This window comes from Dipodomys spectabilis, unplaced genomic scaffold, assembly GCF_019054845.1.
Source record: "Dipodomys spectabilis isolate Male_0828 unplaced genomic scaffold, ASM1905484v1 ptg000297l, whole genome shotgun sequence".
Taxonomy (NCBI): domain Eukaryota; kingdom Metazoa; phylum Chordata; class Mammalia; order Rodentia; family Heteromyidae; genus Dipodomys; species Dipodomys spectabilis.
Window position 1 is genome coordinate 18,729,611 of NW_024870974.1, and position 24,495 is coordinate 18,754,105.

Consider the following 24,495-nt stretch of genomic DNA (forward strand, 5'->3'; position numbering starts at 1 on the left):
TCAGCAACTTACCCACAGTACTGGGGTTTTGAACTCAGGGCCTTGAGCTTGCTAGGCAAGACACAACTCCAGCCTTCCATTATTATTTTCATAAAGCCTTCATTACACACGCATGATTGATTAACTCGATCTCCAGCTCCTCTCCCCTCCCTGCAAGTGGGGAGTGGACAAAAAGTTCCAGACCGGTACTTTCCTTTAACTACCATGAAAAAACAAGATTCCTATGAGCTAGACTGCACTAAACAACAGTAGTAGAATTAGTAAGAGTTGGTGAACAGACACAAAGTTAAAACCACTCAGTTTTTAATGTAAAGTCATCCTATCAATGACTCAAACGTGATTCCTTATCCGAGGAAGTTACTAGAAGAAAGTACTTGTAAACTGTTTTAGGTAACTTGCCTTGGAGGGCCTTATAATTAACGGCCTATTATTTTTTTTTAAATCACATTCAAGTTTTTCCTCCTCCTCCCCCCTCCCCCTCCCATCTCTTCCCCCTTCTCCTACCCCCCTCCTTTCTTCTTCCTCCTCTTCCCCCTTCCCCCTCCTCCTCTTCCTCCCGGTCCTCCCTCATCTTCCCCCTTCCCCTTCCTCCTCCTCCCCCCCTTTCTTCCTCCCCTCCTCCTCGTCCCTCCCTCCTCTTCCCCCTCCTCCGGGTTAACGGTTTAAGGCAGCCGTGCTTTTCCGGTAAGTTCCCTGGTCCGGGGCGGCCCTCTGCGCGGTGGCCGCGGCTCAGCGCGGGCCGCCCGGGGACGCTCGCCAGGCGGGAGGCGGGTCCCGGCCGCCGCGGAGAGCCCGGGACGCGGGGGAGCTCGCCGTGGGGGGGGTCAGGCGGGCCCTCGGGGAACTGTCCGCGCCCGGCCGCCCCGCCCCGCCCGTGGGAGCCGCCTCGGCCTCCCTCCCGGAGCGGGGGGGTCTCCCCACGCCACCCGCCTCCCCGCCCGCCCCGTGGGCGGCCCACCCGGCCGGGGCAGCCTTCCCGACGGCGGCGGACGCGGAAGGCGGGGCCCACCCTTTCTCCCGTCCCGCCCGGGGCCCAGGCCCCGCACACCCCGCGGCCGCTCCCGCCGCGAACCCGCGCACAAGTGGTTTCCCGCCCCCCCCCCCGCTACGTCAGCGTCCGCGCCGGGAAGCGCCGTAACGCTCCGAAGAGGAGCGCACGAGAATACGCTCCCCGCTCCCCCCTGACCCCGCCCGCGCATGTCCCACAGAGAGATCCAAGGCTCCCGGCTCCCGGCAGCGCAGAGGAGAGCCGGCCGGTGCTGTCCCCTTCCCTGCCGCTCCGACGCCGTCGGTCCCGCGTCGGTGTCAGGCTCGCCTGGGAGGCGGTGCGCGTCTGCTCGGCGCTGCGTGGTAGTGATGGCGGCGCTCTGTGCGACTTTCCCGTCACGGGGTAACTAGTACTCCAGCCGCGCCGCGCGCCGCGGGAGCCGCCCGCGGGGCTTCAGTTCGCCCGCGGCCGCCGGACTCGCCCCGCTGCATGTCCGGGGGCGCCGCGGGCCGCGTGGAGACGCCCCGGGGCTCGAGCGAGCGCGGCTTGAGGAGGAGGCGAGGCCCGCGGAGCCCCGCAGCCCGCCCGCCGGGGCAGCATGAGGCTGGCGGAGCGGCTGCGCAAGGACTGGTTCCTGGTGGGCATCGTGGTGGCCATCGCCGGCGCCAAGCTGCGGCCGTCGGTGGGCGTGAACGGGGGTGAGTGCGGGCGCGGGGCGGCGCGGGATTAGCTGGGACGAGCTCGGGTTCGAGTCCCGGCCCCTTCCCTGCAGCTGTCCGCCGCTGCCCTCCGCGCCCAGCTGTTAACCCAGACCGAGCTCAGTCCCCCGGCTCCCAGAGCAGCCTCCTCTTCCCAGGGGACCCCAGGTGCCCGCCAGGAGTACTGGAGCTCAGTCCCCCGGCTCCCAGAGCAGCCTCCTCTTCCCAGGGGACCCCAGCTGCCCTCCAGGAGTACTGGAGCTCAGTCCCCCGGCTCCCAGAGCAGCCTCCTCTTCCCAGGGGACCCCAGGTGCCCGCCAGGAGTACTGGAGCTCAGTCCCCCGGCTCCCAGAGCAGCCTCCTCTTCCCAGGGGACCCCAGCTGCCCGCCAGGAGTACTGGAGCTCAGTCCCCCGGCTCCCTGAGCAGCCTTCTCATCCCAGGGGACTCCAGGTGCCCGCCAGGAGTACTGGAGCTCAGTCCCCCGGCTCCCAGAGCAGCCTCCTCTCCCCAGGGGACTCCAGGTGCCCGCCAGGAGTACTGGAGCTCAGTCCCCCGGCTCCCTGAGCAGCCTTCTCATCCCAGGGGACTCCAGGTGCCCGCCAGGAGTACTGGAGCTTAGTCCTCTGCCTCTCAGAGAGCAGCCTCCTCTTCCCAGGGGACTCCAGTGGGCACCCTGGAGTACTGGAGCTTAGTCCTCCATCTCTCAGAGCAGCCTCCTCTTCCCAGGGGACTCTAGGTTGCCAATGGGGAGTACTGGACCTTAGTACTCCGGCTCCCAGAGCAGCCTTCTCATCCCAGGGGACTCCAGATGCCAACCAGGAGTCAATCCTGGAGCTTAGTCCCCCGGCTGTCAGCAGCATGCAGGCGCAGGACCCTGGCTGTCTGGGAAAGCCTGCCGGTGTCCCGGTGGGGACCTCATTGTCTCAGGGTGTCTCCAACTCCTCCCGCCCTCCGTGGTAAAGAATCCATAAAACACCAGAAAGGTCTAGGTGGGGGAAAAAATCAGGAAGAGGGGCCCCTGCCTGTCCCCACCTGGGTCTGGGGGGCCGGGGTGGGGAGTTGGAGGTCAGCGTCTGCAGGCACCGCCCCCTCCATGCAGGAGTGACACGTTGCACTCCTCCATACAGGACAGCGCTGCCGGCTGGCAGCTGTGTGGGTGTGGGTGTGGGTGTGTGTGTGTGCACAGAGGTGTAGCTAGCAGTTGCTGGACAGTAGGAGCTTTGTGACACCCCCCTCACACCCGTGGGGCCCTGCATGTACCATTAACCCCTTGCACCTCCCCCCAACTTTAGACAGCCTGGTCCTGCTTCTCTGAAGCAAGGGTGGAATTTCTGCCCTCTCTCTCTCAGGCCTTGCTGGTAAAGTTTACGCCTTGGGGGACTGAACAGCTCGGTAGTGCAGGGCAGGCAGAAGAGAATCTACACCACACACACACCGTCATCTTTGGGCAGAGTCTCCTACCTGTAAGGCAAGCACCCCACTTGCTGAGCCAGCTCCTTTTTATGTGCATCTTGTCCAAAGAACGAAGAGTCTCCCATAACTTTGCCACGACTGACTTCCCATCAGTGATCTTCTGGCCCTGGCTCCTGACACACCATATTTTTGTAGAGCAGGAAGCTCCTATGTCTGAATGTTGTGTCTTTTTGCTGACTTGGTGCTGGAAATGAATGAAAAGAGCTCCAGGGGGAATCAGTGGCTCCTCCTTCCCTGTTCTTTCACTAAGAAGTAGCTTCTGGAAACGTTTTAAGTTTAGTTATTTTAACAAAGATCTAGGCCTTGAAAGCGTTTTGTTGGACTAGACACATTCTCGATGACACAGAAATCACAAGTTCGTTTGGTTTTTGACACAGCTCTCTCTGGGAGCTTTTGGGAAAGTTGTGAAAAATCGGTCATTTCAGTTCTGTCAAATAAAGAACACCCTGTCCCCAGAGTTGAGTACTCAGTAAAAATGAAAGCTGAGAGTGTTAATCCCGGCTACACGGGTGGCCATAGGTGTGATCAAGGTGTGAGGCCCACCTAGGCAAGAGCTGGAGGCCCTGTCAGCAAAGTAACTAAAGGAACTGGATTGCCTGTGGTGTGGTTTGGCAGTGCTGCTGAGTGGTGAAATCACTTCCTGGGACTTCCTCCAAGGAGCTACTTTGACACCTATTCTGTCATCTTGTTTGTTCTCTTGGACTATGCTTGCTGAGGTTTTGTCATATTATTGTGTCTTAGAAATCTTGCTTCCTGTTTCCACTGGCTCTGATGGTATAAATATAGGATAGCTCCAAGTGCTTTTGCTAATTCGGAAAGAATAGAAGTAGCATGCTAAGAGCTGAAGGGAACTTACCAAGTATTTTAAGTCAGCATCTCTCCCTCCCTGCCTGCCTTTCTTTGCTGGGATCCTGGGATTGAAACCAGAGCCTCACACATGCTGAGCACAAGCTCTGCCATCCAGTTACATTCCCAGAACACAGCATGCTTTTTCTATAGGACACTGAAGTCCAAGACCTTGTGTGACTGCAAGCCAATTTTCCTCTTGTGAGAATACAGTGATTGGGGCCAGGGTTTCAGCACAGTGGTGGAGTTCTTGCTAAGCATGCACAAGGACCTGGGGTCAGTCCCCCCCCCCCCCCCCCCCCACCATAAACCAAGCAATTAACTGATCAACCAGCCAGCCAAACAACCAGTTACTGAGTTAGTAACTAGTATATAATCCAATAAGATCTTAACTTGTTATATCAAGCAATGATCCAATTTCCAAAATAAAGCCACATTTACGATTATCTGGTGAGTGTAAATTCTGGGAGAACATTACTCAATCCAGTTCAAGAGGGTTGGGTAGAATGTCAAGTATTAGATGACCTCATATTTAAAATGTTAGTATATATTAGTGTTTCTCACCCCGGGCACTTGAACATTTTGGATGTGATAATGTGTGGGAGCAGCTGTTGTGTCCTCCCAGAGTGATTAGCACAATTCCTGGTCTTTGCACACTAGATGCAGGAGCAAACCTTTCTCACCAGCTTATGACAAAAAAGAGTTTCCAACCTTTGCTAGATACATAGTGGAAACACGGCACAGTAGCTACCTCTACTACTGACTGGCTGCTTGCACTGGTTAAAAAACAGCAACAACAAAAAAACCAAAGGCGACTCCGAATTTCATGTTTTAAATGCACGGTGATTCTTTGGTTAGCACATTCCGTTTTCTAGCTGATTGTGTACAAGTCGCAAATAATGCTTTTTCAGGGTGTTCTTCTCTGTTGTCCTCACAAAAATGTGTGTGCTGATGTCAGCCCAGGGCCAGGCCTGTCTGGGTCACCCCAGGGTCCCCAGAGTTCACTATAGTCACAGTAGTATATTTTCAGGTATTCTATGTGAAGCATCTCATCCACATAGTAAATACTTAGAACATAGTACTTTTTGGAAGAACTGAATACATAGGTGAATTTCTCTCTCTCTCTCTTTCTTTCTTTCTTTGTGTTGGTCGTGGGGCCTGAACTCTGGGCCTGGGTGCTGTCCCTCAGCTCTTCAGCTCGTCTAGTGCTCTACCACTTGAGCACCACTTCCGGCTTTTTCTCCTTATGGGGTGCTGAGGAATCGAACCCAGGGCCTCATGCATGCAAGGCAAGCACTCTATCACTGAGCCACCTTCCTAGTCCTCTTTCTGTCTGTCCGTCTGTCTATCTGTCTATCTTTCTGTTCTAGAAGAAATAAGATACCATTTGTCAAATCAGAGAAGGCCACTTCATTCACTACCTGGAGATATTTTGATGGAGAAGTCACTTAGTTAGATGTGCTTAGGACCTGGGTTGGATACTGTTGCTTACTTGAGCTCTTTTATTCTTCTGGACAGTCCTGCTCCTTACCCTTGAAAATCATCAAGGACTTTCACTTTCAAGTTAGGCTGCATCACAGCAAATGATGAACTCTGGCCATAGGACACTCTGTTAATAATGTAGACACTGTTAATATTTTTTTTCTTTAACTCTTTTTTTTTTAATTGTGAAAATACCGTACAGAGGGGCTACAATTACATGAGCAAGGTAATGAGTACATTTCTTATCAAGCATTGTTTATAACATCTACTCTCCTCCAATACAGTCCTCTTGCATACCAAGTTATTTACTGCAGACTCCTTACAAACAATAACTCCTTTTTTTCTTTCTCTTTTTAGGGCCACTGAAGCCAGAAATAACCGTATCCTACATTGCTGTTGCCACAATATTCTTTAACAGTGGACTGTCATTAAAAACAGAGGTACTGTCACTTATGAGGCACATGAAAAACAGTGAAGAAAATTTAATTTATATTGAGAGTCTTGAAATTTCAGCATCATTTTGTAAACCATTTATCCCTATATAAGGATATAGTATGACAGAAGATAATTTGGGCTTTAACAAAGGACTTGTATTTTGTTTCAGCATACAGAAAGTTTATAGTTGAATAGCATGAGTACTGAGAATGGGGTAGAATGCTTTTTTTTTTAAAATCATTTTTATGAAGCAAGTTATATATAAATGTTATCCTAATGAAGACATAATATCAACTATCAATGAAACAGAAAACAAGAGTATAAAGGATAATATATCTCACCTATTAACATGGAAAAAGTTAAGCTATACAGTAGTACTAAGAATTAAGAAGGTGTAGTTTTTTAAAAATTAGTTTTGAAGCAGGGCACTGGTACCTAATGCCTGTAATCCTAGCTATTCAAGAAGCTAAGAACTGAGGATTGTGGTTCAAAGCCAGCCTGGATGGGAAAGTCTATGAAATTCTTCTCTTCAATTAACTACACAAAGCTGGAAGTGGTGCTGTGTGCCTCAAGTGGTAGAGCACTAGCTAGCGTTGAGTATAAAAGCTCAGAGGCAGCACTCAGGCCCAGAGTTCAAGCTCCAGTATCAGCACCAAAAAACTTAGTTATGATTGAAATATAAATGCATAAAAGTTATGAGTGACTTAAGAGTGACTGTTTTTAATATGGTAGCTTCCTCAAATTGTAAAAAGGAAGGTGATATCTACACTTGGATACACTTGATGGTTGAGGTTTAATTGGATTTCCATTTTTTGCTTTTTGGTAGTCCTAGGGCTTGAACTCAGGGCCTGGGCACTGTCCCCGAGCTTCTTTTGCTCTCGGCTAGCACTCTACAGCCACAGCGCCACTTCTAGCCTTTTCTGTTTATGTGGTACTGAAGACTCAAACCCATGCTAGGCAAGTACTCTACCACTAAACCACATTCCCACCTCTCCCTCTGGCTTCTTTCATGAATCATCTTTTGTTCCCATGACTCATGCTGCTCAAGTAATGTTTGTGATTTCAACTTTCAAGTAATTGTTATTTCAAAGCAGATTCATGCCTAGTGTATCGGTAGTTTCAAGATAAGAATTGGAGTCTTTCCTCCAAAATCACGGTCTGTCACACTCATAGGGAAGGTTATGTACTGATGTAGTCTTGTCTGAAAAGAGGATTTTCTTCATAAAAGTAAAGAAATAGAGGTATTTTTGTATTTTAAAGAGGAATGAATAGAATTTGTGATTGTTTCATCATATAAAGTAATTTAACAGATATGAATACAATTGTACTGTAAGCATTTCTTTAAATGGCTTTTAAAGTTAAAATCAGGGTTTAGCCTCATGTTTTGCCTATGTTTATTTTTTATTTTTAAATTTTCATTTATTTATTTATTTTTTGGGGTCCGGTCGTGGGGCCTCAACTCTGGGCTTGGGCGCTGTCCCTCAGCTCTTCAGCTCAAGGCTAGCGCTCTACCACTTGAGCCACAGCACCACTTCCGGTTTTTTTCTTTTTGCTTATGTGGTGCTGAGGAATCAAACCCAGGGCCTCGTGCATGCAAGGCAAGTGCTCTACCACTAAGCCACCTTCCCAGCTCCTATTTTTTTTTTTTTTACATATGATTTGAATGAAATTTAGTATCTCTTTCTTAGGTGACCCTGTTAAATTAAAAGTATGGGGGAAAATATGATTTTACTACATTGATGCATTCCATAGGTTAGTCTAAATCTTTTCACAGGGTATCTCTTGATATACAGAGATCCATGTGTAGTGTCTCAACTCTCAGTATTCTCACGGATTACTTGATATAGGAAGGGATTTCTTAAAGCCAGTTCCAGTTCTATAAATAGGATTTTTATGAATGAATCATTATTATAAGACACTGCCTTTTCCTTGTCAAGCCTGAGTTGTGAAATTGGCTGATCAAATGTGTGTATGTGTATGGGGATGGGTGGGGGTGGGGGCGTGGCACAGAAGCTAGCTGCCACACTGTGGTGCTGGACGGATGTGAGCTGGAGCCCTTCCTGCTGTCCTGGCTGGTGTCTGGTGGAGCAGCTGCCATACCCAGGTCTTCTTCTTGGGACATTGCTCTAACTATGTCCCCCTGGTGGCTGCCTAATGGCTACAGCTGTTACATATGCCATGGGAAATCTGGCAGGGAGACACCATGTCTCTCACTCCTTAGCTTCTTACTCAATGCTGTTCTGTAAAGCAGCCAACCTGCAGGGATGCAACCATAAAGGAAGGAAGAATGCCGCAGCTCTGAGCATTGCTCTATGGCCTCACTTCTGTAAGCACCTAGGAAACCTGTGGAGAGCCATCTAGCTGATTTGGATTGGGTGATGAGAGGCCTTGATCTTGTGCTTCCTCGTGGCATTGGAGTAGCCATCAAAGCTGTGTGTTCCATCAAAGACCCTTTTCAAACCAAGACAACATCATGTCATTTTCAAAAGCCATTTAACTTAACACATGCTAGATTGCATCATTTTATGATATCAGGCCATCTCTAGGCACTGCTGTTTTTGGCAGCCAGTTTTAAACTAGGAGGGAGGTAACGGTCTTGTTTACTTTTTTTTGGGGGGGGGGTTCCGGTCTTGGGGCCTGAACTCTGGACCTGGGTGCTGTCCCTCAGCTCTTCAGCTCAAGGCTAGCGCTCTACCACTTGAGCCACAGCGCCACTTCCGGCTTTTTTCTTTTAGCTTATGTGGTGCTGAGGAATTGAACCCAGGGCCTCATGCATGCAAGGCAAGCACTCTACCACTGAGCCACCTTCCCAGCCCCTCTTGTGGTTTACTTTTTAGTCAATAATCCTAATTTAGTTTCAGCTAGGACTTTATTTGTGTGTCTTATTCCTGTAAGAGTTTATTTGTGTACCCTGAAGATACTCTAAATTATTATTGACTTACATGTATTTGGAAGTGTTTGTGTCAGTTCTATTCAAGTTTGATTTATATTGATCATTTCATGTAGCATCACTTATACATTGATTAACTGATGAATGTTCTAATACCTATTTGACTATTTCTGAAAATTATGAAGGATACTATGCTAATGGGATGCTAAATCTTCACTTTTATGGGTGTTGATTTCTAGTTTTTGAAATGCTAAAAAATGTGGAGGAGGTAAGATGGGGAAAAGGCAGAGTAATAAAAAGAATGAATCTGATCAATGTATAAATACAGATAAAGTGTCAAGTTTCTGAAATCTTGTAATATTGAAGCAAGGCCACATTTTAAATGTCCTTTATATTGAGATAACTTCTCACCAATTGTGTCAGGAGGATTTGTCACCAAGGACATAGTTAACTGGCTGTGACTACGAGGCACTGTACTTATTGCTGAAAGACAGATGACCAAGGGGCTCAGGGGCTAAAAGGGTCCCCAATAGGGCAGAATAGTCAGTCAGATTTCCCCCCATTTTCCTGAGCCAATTTTGATTAAAAAAAAAAATTGCCGTAGGTGAAAAATATAGCGGATTCTAAATTTGTGGCTCATGCTGCTTTTTTAAAGCCTAGAGTTATGAGGCTGACTCACACACAGAAACTGGATCTGACAAAGGCCACAAAAGGGCTGGAAGGGAAATCGGTATGCAATGAACGCCTTTCTGCATCACTACGTCAAGCTCAGAGCTGTAGTTTCACACAGCTCTGGTGCTGGGTGAGACTCCGGTATAATCACATTATGCGAACTCTCTCCTAAGTTGATTTGAACAGAATTTGACCTGCATTACATATGAACAAACAAGATAGCCTGCTGAGTCAACTTTTTAATTATTCACGATGGCATGTATGTAGAATAATACTGTTTTAGGTTTCAGAGGGTCTACTTGGAGATATGTGGTTTTGTTCTGTTTTTCCCAGTATTACCTTCTTGGACCTTTGTGGTATGAAAAAGACATGAAATTGTGCAAGCCTGGTTCAAGCTGCTTGTATATTCTGATGAATTTTTTGATGAATTAGTGAATTAATTTTCATACTTCTTGGCTTGATTGTTTGACTAGTGTGCCACCACTTGTGTCACTTTTGTTTTGTGTGTGCCCTTCTGGAGCTTGACTTCAGGTTCTAGGTGCTTTCCTTGAGCTTCTGTGCTCAAGGCTAGCACACTACCATTTGAGCCCCTTGGTGCTTAATTGGACATAAGAGCTTGGACTTTCCTGCCTGGCTGGCTTCAAACTGTGATCATCAGGCCAGGCGCTGGTGGCTCACACCTGTAATCTCAGGAGGCTGAGATCTGAGGATCACTGTTCAAAGCCAGCCTAGGCAGGAAAGTCCATGAGACTCTTATCTCCAATTAACCACCAGAAAACCAGAAGTGGTGCTGTGGCTCAAGTGGTACAGCACTCGCTTTGAGCTGAAGAGCTGAGAGACAGCGCCCAGGCCCAGAGTTCAAGCCCTACAACCAACAAAACAAACTGTGATCATCAGATTTCAGCCTCCTGAGTAGCTGGGAATACAGGTGTGAGCCATCAGTGCCTGGCTGAGTGAGGTATCTTGCTCTACATTGTACTGGTAATTTTGGAGACAGAATCTCATAGACTCTTCTTCTGCCCAGCCTGGGTTCAAACCATGATCCTCCAGATCTCAGCCTCCTGAGTCAAGGATTACAGACATAAGCCACTAATGCCCAGTTTATGCTAGTTATTAATCCCATGAATATTCATCCCAAATGAATAGCTGCCAATTTTTTTTGTAAGCTTTCTCTTCATACTAGTGCCTGTTTGGTTGGCAAAACTTTTTAGTTTGATACAATCTCATATTTCAGATCTTGTTTTTATTTGCTGAATTATTAATTATTGAGGAATTGCTGAATTCCTGAAGTTTTCCTGTAGTAGTTTCAAAGTTCTAGGTTTTACTTTAAGGCCTTTGACCCACTTTGAAATGATCTCAGTACAGGATGGAGACAGTAATCTAATCTCAGTATTCACATGTGGATATCCAGTTTTTCCAGAACCATTTGCTCAAGAAACTCTTTTTCTGCAACCTTTGTTTTTGGCACCTTTGTCAAAAGTCATCTGACTATAACTGTGTGGGCTTATGTTTGGGTCTTCTCTTCTTTTCCATTCATCTGTATGTCTAGTCTTGTGCTACTGCCATGCTGTTTTTGTCCATATGGCTGTATAGTATAGTTTGAAGTCAAGTATTGTACTTTTCACCGTCTCTTGTTTTGCTCAGGATTGCCTCTTCTATTTGAGGTCTTTTGTGTTTCTTGTAGGACTGAACTTTAGGACTGATTGTTTTCTACTTTAAAGGATACTATTGGCATTTTTATCTTCAGATTGTTTTCCATAGTGGAGCCACTTTTACAGTGTCAATTCTGCAAATCTGTGAACATGGGCTGTATGTCTTCTGGTGTGTTCTTCTGTTTCTTTCTTCAAGGTTTTGTAATTTTTATTGTAGAAGTCTTCTACCAATCTTAGTTAAACACATTCTTAATTGTCTTATCTTACTAGAGACTAGGGATGGGCATTGTAGTTGTATTTATAAACTGTGAGTTTCTGGGACCTTTGATTATGCTACCATGATTGCTTGCTTTTTTTTTTTTTTTTTTAAAAGGTCTATGCTTTTTCTACTACTTTCCACATTTGTTTTATTCCATCTAACACAAATTCAAATGCTATGTGTAAGTTCATATTGTATTAGAATCTTGGAGGTTAACTATTCCCTGTAGGCTGTGAGATTCCTAATACTCGCCTTGTTCTACTGAATGTGCATTTCTTCTCACTCTCTGGCAGCTGTGCGATACTGTGGGAGCAGATATGGGGTTTCTGGTTCCAGGAGAGGCTTGCTGCTGATCTTCATCGAGTACTAATGCCCAACCTCAATGTCCTCATTCGTGACTCAGAAGTTCTGATTTTTATCTAATGTGATCCTCATGAGGATTAACTAAGATTGTAAAGGGACAGGCTCGGATCCCAGCATACACTGGTTACTCCAGTGGAGAAATGCAATGAATACACAGACTATTATGAAGGAAAACTCTCTTACAAATTTCAATAACATCTTGCCCAGTTAACGCCTTTATTCATTTAGTAGAATGAGTAAAGATGTCTATATTTAATTAAAATGTAGTAACTGCTGGTAAGATAGTTTTATTTGTTTTAAAGGTTTTTTTTTCTGTATTTAAACATGTTTTGTTTTAATGTTATTTTCAAATCTACACTAATGTAAAGATAGCTTATACTAACTGTGTTGTATCTTATTCAATGGGTACAGATCATGCCTGAGTGGAATATATATTTTTAAATGGGTGAGATAAAAGTATATATGTGGGACAAATATATATTTTCACTTGTTTTATGTTTGATGTAATAGTTGAACTGGCTGTAGATTTTATGAAAATCTTTTTTGTCATTAAAAATGTTACCTGTGGGGGCTGGGAAGGTGGCTCAGTGGTAGGGCGCTTGCCTTGCATGCCAGAGGCCCTGGGTTCGATTCCTCAGCACCACATAAGCAAAAAGAAAAAAGCTGGAAGTGGTGCTGTGGCTCAAGTGGTAGAGTGCTAGCCTTGAGCTGAAGAGCTGAGGGACAGTGCCCAGGCCCAGAGTTCAGGCCCCATGACCGGACCCAAAAAAAAAAATGTTACCTGTGCCACACACAGAATTTTCTAAATCTGAATTATTAGAGCATATTGTTTACTTAAAGCTTGGCTTTTTTTTATATAAGCTTATAAAGATTTGAATAATGAAATAACTCAAATAAACTTACTTTAGTGGAAATCTTTGTTCAGACATCCTTTTCTTACCTTTTTGTGCCTTCATTTTTCCAGGAGCTGACGAGTGCTTTGGTGCATTTAAAACTACATCTCTTTATTCAGATCTTTACGCTTGCATTCTTCCCAGCAACGATATGGCTCTTTCTTCAGATTTTATCAATCACAACCATCAATGAATGGCTGTTAAAAGGGTATGTTTGAATCTTTTAACTGGACATTTTTAGTGACACTGTTTCTATGGCAACTATATGCCAAAGGACTTTTGTCTATGCCATCTTACAGGGAAAGAAAAATACTTAACATTATGCTTTAAGACAACAGTGTCTGCAAGAACACAAAAATATTGATACAGAATTGTTTAACAGAATCTTGGTACACATCCCCATGCTTAATCTTAAGGTACTAGGATGCACATTTTTCTGGGAAATTTCGAGTAGTCTTGGGAGAAAATTAGAAGAGACTGGAAAATGGAAGGCCTATATCCATGGCAATGTAGATTAACTTGATTGCCTTACCTTTGCCAAATGCATTTTATCAACTGTGTGCTGATAATGTCTGAGTAGAATATATATATATATATATATATATATATATGTGTATATATACATACATATTTAAGTGGGTAAGAAAATTATATGTGTGGGATGAGTGTTTATATTTTCACTTGTTTTACATTTTATCTACTAGTTGAATTGATGGGAGAGTTTATTTTCCATCATTAAAAACGTTACCATATACCAGACATGGTGGCACTCACTTGTAATCCCATTACTTTGAGAGCCAAGCGAGGTGGAACACATTTGGAAGTGAGCCTGGCACTCAGGAGGCTGAGGCAGGGAGAGTCTGAGCTTGAGGTCCACTTGGGCTGCATGGTGAGACTTCATCTCAAAACCAAACAAAATCTGAAGAAGGGAATGGAAGGAAGAAGGAAGGGAGGTAGAGAAGGAAGGAGAGTTCAGGGGAGGGGATGAGAGGAGGAAAGCAAAGAAAAAAACCAAGAAGGAGGAAGAAAAAAGGAAGGAGGGAGAGGAAAGAAAGAAGGACGGAAAGAAGGAAGGTAGGAAGATCAAGATGATAGCATTGTACTAGCATTTTATGAGAAGTACAGCACTTGCGATGTCTATATACTAAATAAAGCAAGCATGTAGTTCTCATCTTGGGAGGTTATGCCTAAAGGCATATACATGCCTCTTGCCTCATTTAGAGAGAGCTCTTTCCTGCTTGCTTTGTTTTCCCCACCCCCTCCACAGTCTCAGAGTACACACTACAAAGTTAACTTGAGGAAGTTGCAAACCCTTCTCTCAGAATCGTGTTGAAATAAAAGTATTCCGAGCACAAGTTCCCCTGCCCCCACATTGCTGTAGACAGCATGGAGGTGAGCTCATTCAGCACACTTGTGACTGTCTAGACATGAGTAAAAACCGTCTGCTAAGGGAGGGCAGAGGAAAGAACGTGAAGGGTGAATTTATGAAGATCAAGCGGAGACATCTAGAACTCTAAAGTCTCACACTGGATTATTAGGTGAAACTTAGTTCCTCTGGAGAGTTTAGAGAAGAAACATGATCTGAAAGAGAGAAATTCATTCTTTTGAATGGCATAGGGATTATAAATAAAAACAATGTAATACCTACTTCAGATTTTCTAAGAAAGAGGGTAAATATTCTCACACACACAGAGAACTGAGAGAGGTGGCAGATATGTTATTTAGCTTGATTATAGCAATCATTTCACAGTGTAAACACTCATTAAAACACCATATGGAGCCAGGTGTGGTGGGGCATGCCTATAATCTTAGCTCTTGGGAAGCCAAGGTTGGAGAAATGGTGAATTCCAGGCCAGCGTGAATTAAATAGCATGTTCAAGGTGAGGCCCTCCACGCTTCAAAACAAACCAAACCTAAACATACTTACTTTTTGTCGGTTATACCTCCATAAAACTTTAAAAAATATATAAATTGAGCAGAAGATATGTTTAGTTTGAGAGAGTAGCCTATAAACTTGTGGATAATAGTTAGGACTAGAATGGAAATTTGGAAGTATTCCTACAGATTAAAATATTTTAAGATTGCAAAGAATGCCACAAAAATAACTGAAAAACAGAATAAGCTGGTTTAAAAGATAAGAGATAAAGAACCGGCTGAAATGTAGAAGAAAGCAATGAAGAAAGAAATGAGAAAGGAGAATATGAGTCCAAATGAATATGGAAGAAAGGAGATTGGCTGGCCTTGAATTAGCCATCCTAATTTATGCTTGTGCTTAAAGTGGCCACGGACCATCTTTATGATCACTGTTTTTTATATTGGTAGTAGGGGCAGAAATCTAATTCCAGAAGAGTGTGTTGTGTGCCACAGAGGTAGCACGCTCCTTAAAGAAAGTCAACCATGAAATGTAAGGAAGAGTGTGGGAGGGGATCTTAAAGCAACAGTACCAGTGTTGCTGTTATCTCAGTTTGTGTATTGCATCTCCAAAGGCAAGAGTAAGGGTTGTCTTAGGCTTTTCCCTATTCCCTTAGAGAGTCTCTTAGGGAGAGAGTCTCCTTAGGGAGAAAGGACATGCCTTTGGAGCTTTTTAGAAAGATGGGCAGAATTATTATTCTTGCTACTTGAAAGGAAAGGGCTGAGAGGGAGAAAAAGATTCAACAAGTTGGAAAGGTTTGGAGGAACCTGAGGGGACCTGTCTCTAGATTTGGTGGCAGGGGACACAGAAGGCAGAGAGGCCCCAGGAGGCTGTGTGTTAAGTAAATCCTTGATCTTGGATGCCAGAATAAAAGTTAATGGACAAGTGAACTGACCTTTTCTCTTAACTTCAGTTTTTCATTACCATGAGAATGACAGTCATACTTATTTCACCAACTTGTAAGGAGCACGTGAGGTGTTGTGTAAGGTGAACTACAAATGGTTGGTGCTCACCATTAGTTGGTGAAGATCCTGGCAGCCCCAAAGGAAGGTCAGAGATTGCTATTACACAGACTCGTTTAGCCTCATTTAGGGAAATAGACCACTGAAGAAGCCCCAGCTGGGTGTACTTGGGTCCTGGTAGTCCCAGCTCTTCCAAAGGCTGAGGCAGGAGAATCACTTGAGCCTGAAAGTCCAAGGCCATCCTGTGCAATGTAGCGAGTCTGTAACAACAACTCCCACCATAATAATACCAATATACTGAACTGAGCGAGGCGGAAATTGCATAAAGTGTTTTTTTTTGTTTGAATCAAGATGGATGAAAACCTTTCTTCCCTAAGCTTAGACAAGAACTTAGAATGAAACCTCTCTGTAACCATTCAGAATTTCAGTCTAACACTGTACGCTTGGTACTCAGGCTAGTTACTTGATTGCTCTCTGCGAATTCTGAATAATGTGCTTTTAATTTCAGAACTTAGATGACTATTCTTTGCTTCATTTGTTTGACATACAGTTTATTTTCTACCCTAAATTAATGATCTTGGGAATATAAAGTTAATAATGTAATAAAAACTTAGAATGGATGCTGGAATTCACCAGTGTCTGAGCCTGAGAAGTGTATGATTATGTCATGCTTATTTCTATAATAAGGTTATACTTTGATATGAAAGTTTGATAATTGCTGTTTCATAGAAAGAAATGAAAATACAAGTTTATGTTTTGTTAAGTATTTTTGAACTGTGGATGCAGTTTATAGTTTTTTTTCTTTTTTCTTTTTTTTTGCCAGTCTTGGGACTTAAACTCATGGCCTGGATGCTGTCCTTGAACTTTTTATTTGCTTAAGGCTAGCACTTGAGCAATATCTCCACCTTTGTCTTTTTGGTGCTTAATCAGAGATAATAGTCTCATAGACTTTCCTGTCCAGGTTGACTTCGAACCACAGTCCACAGAGCTCAGCTTCCTGAGTAATTAGGATTACAGGTGTGTGCTCCCAGCACCTACTTTACTTTTATCAAAAGACTTTCTTTCACAATTATAAGGAAGTAAGGAAAGTTTCTCTGTTTATGTATTTAGGTGTTACTAGGTAGCACACCCTTCCTAAACGGATATGTCTCTTACCTTCATCTTCCAAGTACCTTAGACTACAGGCATGTCCTACTATCTCCTTGTCTTTTGCTTATGAGGAAGATTTTTATTTTACTTGAAAGTAACCTAAGACTATATATACTTAAATTATTAAAGACTGTACACCCTAGAACTTGTCTTTCTTTTCTTTTTTAAACTCAGGGTCTTATGCTTATTGGACTGGTGTTTCTACCATTAGCTGTATCTCCAGTCCTGGCTTTCTCTTGTTATTGTTACTGTTTTTTGAATTGCATCATTAGAGCATCAGAATATTCAGAGATATAGCCACCCACCTCTATGGACTCTAATGAGAGCTCAGATCCTGTACCCTTGCCATATAATTCTATGCCATGTTGCTTCACACAAAATTGTCTAGTCTCAGTGGAAACTACATCAACAAACATTCTCCTACCTCAACCCCACTATTTTAGAATGAATGTAGTGAGACCTATGTATAATGGGGGGAAAACACTATTTACCATTGGATTTTCTTTTATTTTTCAGTTTGCAGACAGTAGGTTGCATGCCTCCCCCAGTGTCTTCTGCAGTGATTTTAACCAAGGCGGTTGGTGGAAATGAGGTGAGTCATGGGGCTAACCTGCTTTAAATGTAAAGTACACTCTGGGTTTTTATTTTGCTCAAAACTACATTTTGAACCTAAAGGAGTTGGGCTGTGGAAAACCATAATCCCAGCAGCTTACTAAAGAACTCACTGCATTTCTATACAAGATTGCTCATGAATTAGGATGATGATGAGTGGAATTTAGATTTTCAAAGAGAAAAGCAAGAGAAATAAATGAAGTAGAGTTGGTGATTCTCTCTTTCTCTCTGTCTCTCTCTCTTGATACTGGTACTAGAGCTTGAACTCAGGCCTGTGCACTATCTCCTGGCTTTTTTTGCTCAAGGCTGATGCTCTACCACGTCACTTCCAGGTTTTTGCTGGTTAATGGGAGGTAAGAGTCTCATGGTTTTTCCTGCCTTAGCAGGCTTTGGGCAGTGATCCTTTAATCTTAGCCTCCTGAGTAGCTAAGATTACAGGTGTGAGCCTCCAGTGCCCACTGAGATTTTTCTGCCTCTGGAAATTGGGAGACAAAAGAACAGCAAAGTCCAAGGAAAGAGGTTTTTTTTTTTTTAACACAAGACCCATAGATACCTTCTCCATTTCTCAATTCTTTTTTTTTTTGAGGTCCGGTCGTGGGGTCTGAACTCTGGGCCTGGGCACTGTCCCTCAGCTCTTCAGCTCAAGGCTAGCGCTCTACCACTTGAGCCACAGCGCCACTTCTGGCTTTTTTCTTTTTGCTTATGTGGTGCTGAAGAATTGAACCCAGGGCCTCATGCATGCAAGGCAAGCGCTGTACTGCTGAGCCACCTTCCTAGCCCCTCCATTTCTCAATTTTTTTTTTTTTTTTTTGGGTCCGGTCGTGGGGCCTGAACTCTGGGCCTGGGCGCTGTCCCTCAGCTCTTCAGCCCAAGGCTAGCGCTCTACCACTTGAGCCACAGCGCCATGTCTGGCTTTTTTCTTATGTGGTGCTGAGGAATCGAACCCAGGGCTTCGAGCATGCAAGGCAAGTGCTCTACCACTGAGCCACCTTCCCAGCCCCCATTTCTCAATTCTTAAAGCAATTATAATAAAGTAAATTGGGAGGAAAAGGTACATTTTTGTTGAATGGCATGAGACAATAGCCTTAAAAAACAGAATTTAGGCCAGGTGCCTTAGATGGATTCAAAGAAATTACCCAGTAAAATAATTGCCAATAAAAAGAATTGATTTTTGAAATATTCTGTCATGAAATGAAGAGTAATTGCATCCATTTTACCTTGTGACTTGCACTTTTGCAAGAAATAATCTTTGCAAGTTCAAGTTAAAAAGTGCTTTGTGAGCAGGCGCTGGTGGCTCATGCCTGTAATCTAATACTCAGGAGGCTGAGATCTGAAGATCACAGTTGTGTTTGCAGCCAGTCTGGGCAGAAAAATGTCCAAGAATCATATCTCCAATTAACTAGGAAAAACACCAGAACCCAGTACCCTCCACACACACGATTTCTTTTTTTATAACTTATTATTTTTGTTTCCAAGAACCAGCTAGAATTACTAATAAGTGTTAGTAGCAGAGAGAACTCAGTGTATGGGGATACCATTTATATATAAAAATATGCCAGTATGTCCTTTAGACATTTAAAGTAGATTAAATTAAATTATACTGCAAAACTGACAGGCCTATTTTGTGACATTTACATTTTAAGCAGTCTTTATTTAAGTACTGGAAGCATGGTTAAGCTCTTTTTTTGGTAGTTATTATTCCAATATTTTCAATGAAAAAAATTAAAACTACATAATTATGAGTATGCTGTTGACACAGTTCAACTGATAGGGATAGTCTGTGTGTGTGTGTGTGTTGTGTATGTGTGTGGTTCCTTTTTTAAATAATAAAAATATAATCAAGATGGAGAATTAATTTCATTGCCAAACATAAGTAGATAGAAGTGTTATATATTGTATATATCTGTATTTTAACGTGGGAGACATAGGTTAAATACTTATTTATTCATTGTTTGAAATCATGTATGTTTATTTCATTTAGATATCTTCTACAAATATAAAGTTCTGTGATGAAAAAATTATTTTCCCCCCTCAAAAGACTTGCCAAGATTTTAAACCTATGAAACCTGCTAAGAAAACCATTCCATTTAAATCTAAGCTACTTATGCCATACAGTAACTACCCTAGGGATTTCTTTAATAAAATAAATTTCTTCTATTGAGAAACTGGGAAATTATTCCTCTATGTTTGGAGAGAGAGAGAGAGAGTTATGTGTTTTCATATTCTTGTGATTTATTTCTGTCTCAAGCTAGCGTTTAGTGAAAAAGGAGGAATAATGCGGTGTGGGAAAAGATGCACTGTCTCCTTTTACCTTAATCTTTCATCCTTTTGCAACCTGGAAAAGAGAATCCTTCAGCTAAAAGCCATTCTCTAAAAATATGAAGTGAGCAAAATGTCTTGACTCTTGATAAAGTGGCAAAACTATATGCCTTTGTCCAATTAGCACCTACGACCAAAACAAATAGGAGAGGAATAAAGATAAAAAATTGCTGACTTCATATTTCTGAAGCAAAACAGAGAAGCAGTAAGGATCTTAATAGATAAAAGCAAGAGCAGGTCAGGTAAGTCAGAGCTGGGCGTGATAGTTACGCTAAACTCTGTTGTCTGTGGTTAAGGCAAAGCCTGGTGAGTGGCACCTTTAGTATAATGGCAGTGTACAGATTATAATTATGTTGTATAGGTTTTCTTGGTTGTACATTTTTTTCCTCCTTTTCAAAATCTACTCCATAGATTGCCTGCATGAGCATTACCCGATACTGAGGGGAAAAAAATTAAGTCCTTTATACAGATGTAAATGAATACTGAATGAGAATGTCTGCTGGGTGAGACTTGAGATTCTCTTTCTTTTTAAAAGTTACGAAATCCAGTATATCTACAAGTGCTATGTTAGACATGTATGCACATTGAAAATTGTAAACCCCTGTGCTTAGCGTCTGAATGTAAGACTAGAACATGCTATGTAACCAGTTAACAACCACTTAAGGCATTGTTCTCTGCCATAGTGAATAGACAGTAAGATCTCGTACGGAGGAGAGAGGTCATCTTTTCCTCACCAAATGGCTGTTACCCCTAATGACAGAAAATAGATGAACAAAGCTTCCCATGGCATGGGAAACTTCACAAATGAAGACTTGAAAGATCCTGAAAAAGTATGCTTATTCTCTAAATCTACAGCAAGAAGTATATAGTTATAGTTATGGAGAAATGTGATGTGACAGACAGGAATCTGACGAATGCTATAAACTGGTGGGGCTGAGGGAAGGGCAAAAGGAGACAATGGATTTAGCGATGACTACTTGTTCAGATTATTTCTGTGTCTCTGTGAGACATTTCTCCTCCTTTACTCCCAGATGTGCAATGCCACACATAGCTCACAAGAGGCTCTAACAAGGGAAAAGATTAGGGAGTGGCCTTTTTAATTTATGACCTTCTCAGAGGGCCAGAGGAATGGTGTCAGAAGGATAGAAACTTGGCTTCTGAGGTGCTCGTGTCTCCTTCAGTTCCAAAATATTGAGCTGCTAAGATGCCCGTATTGTTTTCTAAGTACTGGCAATTTGTGCTGGAGATTACTTCTTTCAAAAATTTACTTTTAGTGTGATATTACACTAGTCAGAGACTCTATTTTATGTTAGAAAAAATAGGAACAATAGAATGAAATCATTTTAGATTGACTTGAATCCTTAAATTATTATTTTCCTATTTTAATGTAGAAAGAAAGAAAACAGGGCTGGGAAGGTGGCTCAGTGGTAGAGCGCTTGCCTTGCAAGCCAGAGGCCCTGGGTTCGATTCCTCAGCACCACATAAGCAAAAAGATAAAAGCCGGAAGTGGTGCTGTGGCTCGAAGTGGTAGAGCGCTCGCCTTGAGCTGAAGAGCTGAGGGACAGCGCCCAGGCCCAGAGTTCAGGCCCCACAACCGGACCCAAAAAAAAAAGAAAGAAAGAAAGAAAGAAAACAGTTCATGTGGATTGAGTTCCACCCAGTTAGGATTTGTTTGGATTGTTTGCTATTCAGAGGCAGTTAGGTTGTTGTCTTGCCTAGTATTGGTTTAAGATGCTGTGCTGCTTTTGATAGAAATATAAACAAGGCTGGCATTTTAATTATATTCTATTCATCAGGTTGAAGGACTTCAGAACCCTTTTATACATCCAAATAGATTTTAAACAAACAGTTGATTCTCGGTATAGAAGGAATATAACAAGTAATGTTGTGTGTGTGTGTGTGTGTGTGTGTGTGTGTGTGTGTGTGTGTGTGTGTGTGTGTGTGTGTGTGTGTGTGTGTGTTGTGTGTGTTTAGTGTCATCAGCAGGGTTGGTGCCCATATCTCTTTCAAAGAAAATTTAAGAATCTCCTGAGCACAGAAAGTTTTTACACATGTGGTGAACTCTTTAAGTCATAGATGAAGGTCATGGCATCTGAGTGTATTTTAAAAAGATTTTCGATCTGCTTGGAAAGCAAATGAAGCACTCATTACTAACTTTAAAGGTACAGCAATGAGGTTTTTTATTTTTTCTTTTTTGCTAGAGGTGAAAGATCAGATCTTCACAGTCCAAATGGAGAGGAGAGGTTCAATTTCTGACTTATCAGAGAGGCAAGAACCATTTCAAAGTTATTTTGCATTATCAGTGGGGAATTGGTCTCGCTAATCCAACGCATGAAGATAAGATTCATTGAAACATTTATAAAGCTAGCTTGAGTCAATCTCATCAGCAGAGAGAGGGGACATGGAACAAAAAGAAAGCCCATCTGTCAGTTAAGTGTCTCTTCTTCAGCAATCACTTAGTCTTTCTGTTTCTGGCTTTCTCTTCTGTTAAATGGGTGACTGATTTTTCTGGTGGTGGAAGGTTAACAGCATCTGGAAGAGTCCTGTGGAAAGGTTGTCAATGGTGCCTTCTTGCACACTAGTAGCAGTGTATTTTTCAACCTGCTGTCTGAGAAATAGCAGTTTTCCTTCTTTGGCAGATGAAAGGGCAGGAGTAGCAGCAGCAGGAAATTCTGTGCCCTGCTCCTCTCCCATGACCTCGAACTTTACCCTCATCTTCTGGGCTGAATTGGGTTTTTAGGAGCTCTGGAAAAAATGGATTGCATTTGTGTTAAGTAGAACTTGTTGATACATCCTTGCAATTCAGGATTCTCCCCTTTGACTCTAATGCCTTTCAGCATGTCGTCAGTTTCTATCACACTAAAGTAGGGGGTTCTCTTACTGGTTAGCCCTGAGTGCTAGTCCCCGAGCCCTAAGGCCTGTTCTTGGTTCTCATCTTCCAGGACTGAACTGCAGTCTTTGGCAGCAAGGTCAATGGCTACTATTTTCCTTCTGATCCCAGACACCGTTCTCTCCTAATTTCCTGGCTTCTCTGCCATCCCAGTGGGAGTATATCACAGAGACCTGATTTGAACATACTTTCCTTAGCTGGGCAGGTGGCTGCTGGTTCTGAGTCCTTCTCTTGATAACGTGGCCCACGCTTCCGAGTCCAAGCATGTCTCATGTGTTAGTACCATTCCAACAGCTGCAACTGACCGTGCTGTAAGCCGGTCAGCACCTTTGCTGCTTCCCACCTCACCTCGGACATAGGCTGCTCCTGCCTTGAAATGAGAGCAGGTGTTTGATTCCTGATTTTATCATTACTCACCTCGTGCTCTCAGTAACTCCCGGACCTCTCTGATCCTTGGTGTTTACATCTAAAGAAAAAGTTATGATTATAAATAATATTTATTTCATAGGATTGCAGATCAGGGGCTCATGGACTTTGTGTAAAGGAATTTTTGCGAACGTGTCAAGCAAGCCTCAGCGCTGTTATTAAGATAGAGGCTTGGCACCGATGGAGTCACTTGGGTTTTCTCCATTGGTTTTGTAAGAATTTGGTCTTTGCCAGGCACTGCACTAGTGGGTCACACCTGTAATATTAGCTACTCAGAAGGCTGAGCTCTAAAGATTAAGACTCAAAGATCATGAGACCTTATCTCCAATTAACCAAAAAGCCAGAAGTGGAGCCATGGCTCAATATTAGAGTGTGAACCTTGAAGTGAAAATGCTAAAGGAAAGCAACACCCAGGCTCTGAGTTCAAGCCCCAGGACACACACGCACACACACACACACACACGCACACACAAGTGCACACAAGTGCGCGCACACACACACACACACACACACACACACACACACACACCTTACTTGACCCACACGCCTTACTTGACCCACACCTTACTTAGACCCATTCATTCAAATATGCTCAGCTGAGCCTGATAATGTAATTCTAGCTACTTGGAAGACAGAGGCAATAAGATAGTAAGTTCAGGGGTATTCCGGGTAAAGTTAGTGTGACTCTACCTCAAAAACAAGATTAAAATGGAGGGACTGAAGGGGTAGCTCAAGTGGTAGAGTGCTTGCCTAGCAAGCACTGTGCTTGGTGTACCAGAATAGAGACAGAATAGATTGAACAAGGTCTTAGATTAGAAATATTTACTTAGTATACAAGTCCATTTTAGACAGTCTCTTGTGGAAATCATCCACAAGATAATTGTGCTCAAAAGTGCTTCTTACTGAATGAGCTTGAGACAACGTGAACACAGAAGTTTGATTACAGTTGGAAAATGGTGTACTTTCTCAAATAAGCAGACCATGAGAGATTAATTCTGAAAAACTGAGAAACTCAGTATGTGAGATGAAACATATATGTTCTATATACTAGTTATTGTTTAAGTCTAAAATAGGTTAGCCTGTGAAAAAGATGCTTTTCAGCCTTTGTGGTCCTGTTGGTGAACAACAGCAGGGACTGACATGTCTCAACTCTCACTGGGATTTGTAGTCAGTTCTTTAGAAAAAGCCCATCATCAATCTTATTGTATTTGTTTTTGTTCTAATTTCTGATTATTCAAGTTCTTGGGTTTATATGTATGTGTGTGTGTTCGTGTTAGTGTGTGTGTGTGTGTGTGTGTGTGTGTGCCCCTGTACTAGGGCTTGAATTCAAGGGCCTAGGAGCTGTCTCAGCTTTTTTGACGCAAGGCTGACATTTTAACACCTAAGCCACAGCTCCATTTCCAGCTTTTTGTTGGTTAATTGGACTCCCAATTTTGCTGGTTAATAAGAATCTCATGGAATTTCAAACCTCCATCCCTAGATCTCAGCTTGTTGAGTATAAGATTATAGGTGTGACTCACTGGTACCTTGCCCAGTGCTTTTTTTTTTTTTCAATTTGCTAATTCCCTGCTT

The 24,495-nt window shown here is 43.2% G+C and overlaps 1 protein-coding gene across 3 annotated transcripts in view; it reads left to right on the plus strand.

Moving 5' to 3' along the window:
- The first annotated feature begins 1,494 nt into the window (after positions 1 to 1,494).
- Positions 1,495 to 24,495, plus strand: part of Slc10a7 (solute carrier family 10 member 7) — a 165,461-nt gene continuing 142,460 nt past the window's right edge. The window contains exons 1-4 of one of the 3 annotated variants that reach the window (XM_042701822.1): positions 1,505 to 1,686; positions 5,847 to 5,929; positions 12,725 to 12,861; positions 17,193 to 17,268. In XM_042701822.1, the coding sequence (XP_042557756.1) occupies positions 1,587 to 1,686; positions 5,847 to 5,929; positions 12,725 to 12,861; positions 17,193 to 17,268 (396 nt within the window). In that variant the 5' untranslated portion in view covers positions 1,505 to 1,586. Of the gene's footprint in view, positions 1,687 to 5,846; positions 5,930 to 12,724; positions 12,862 to 17,192; positions 17,269 to 24,495 lie in introns of those variants that run through there. The other 2 variants (XM_042701821.1, XM_042701823.1) reach the window with 2 other exon arrangements.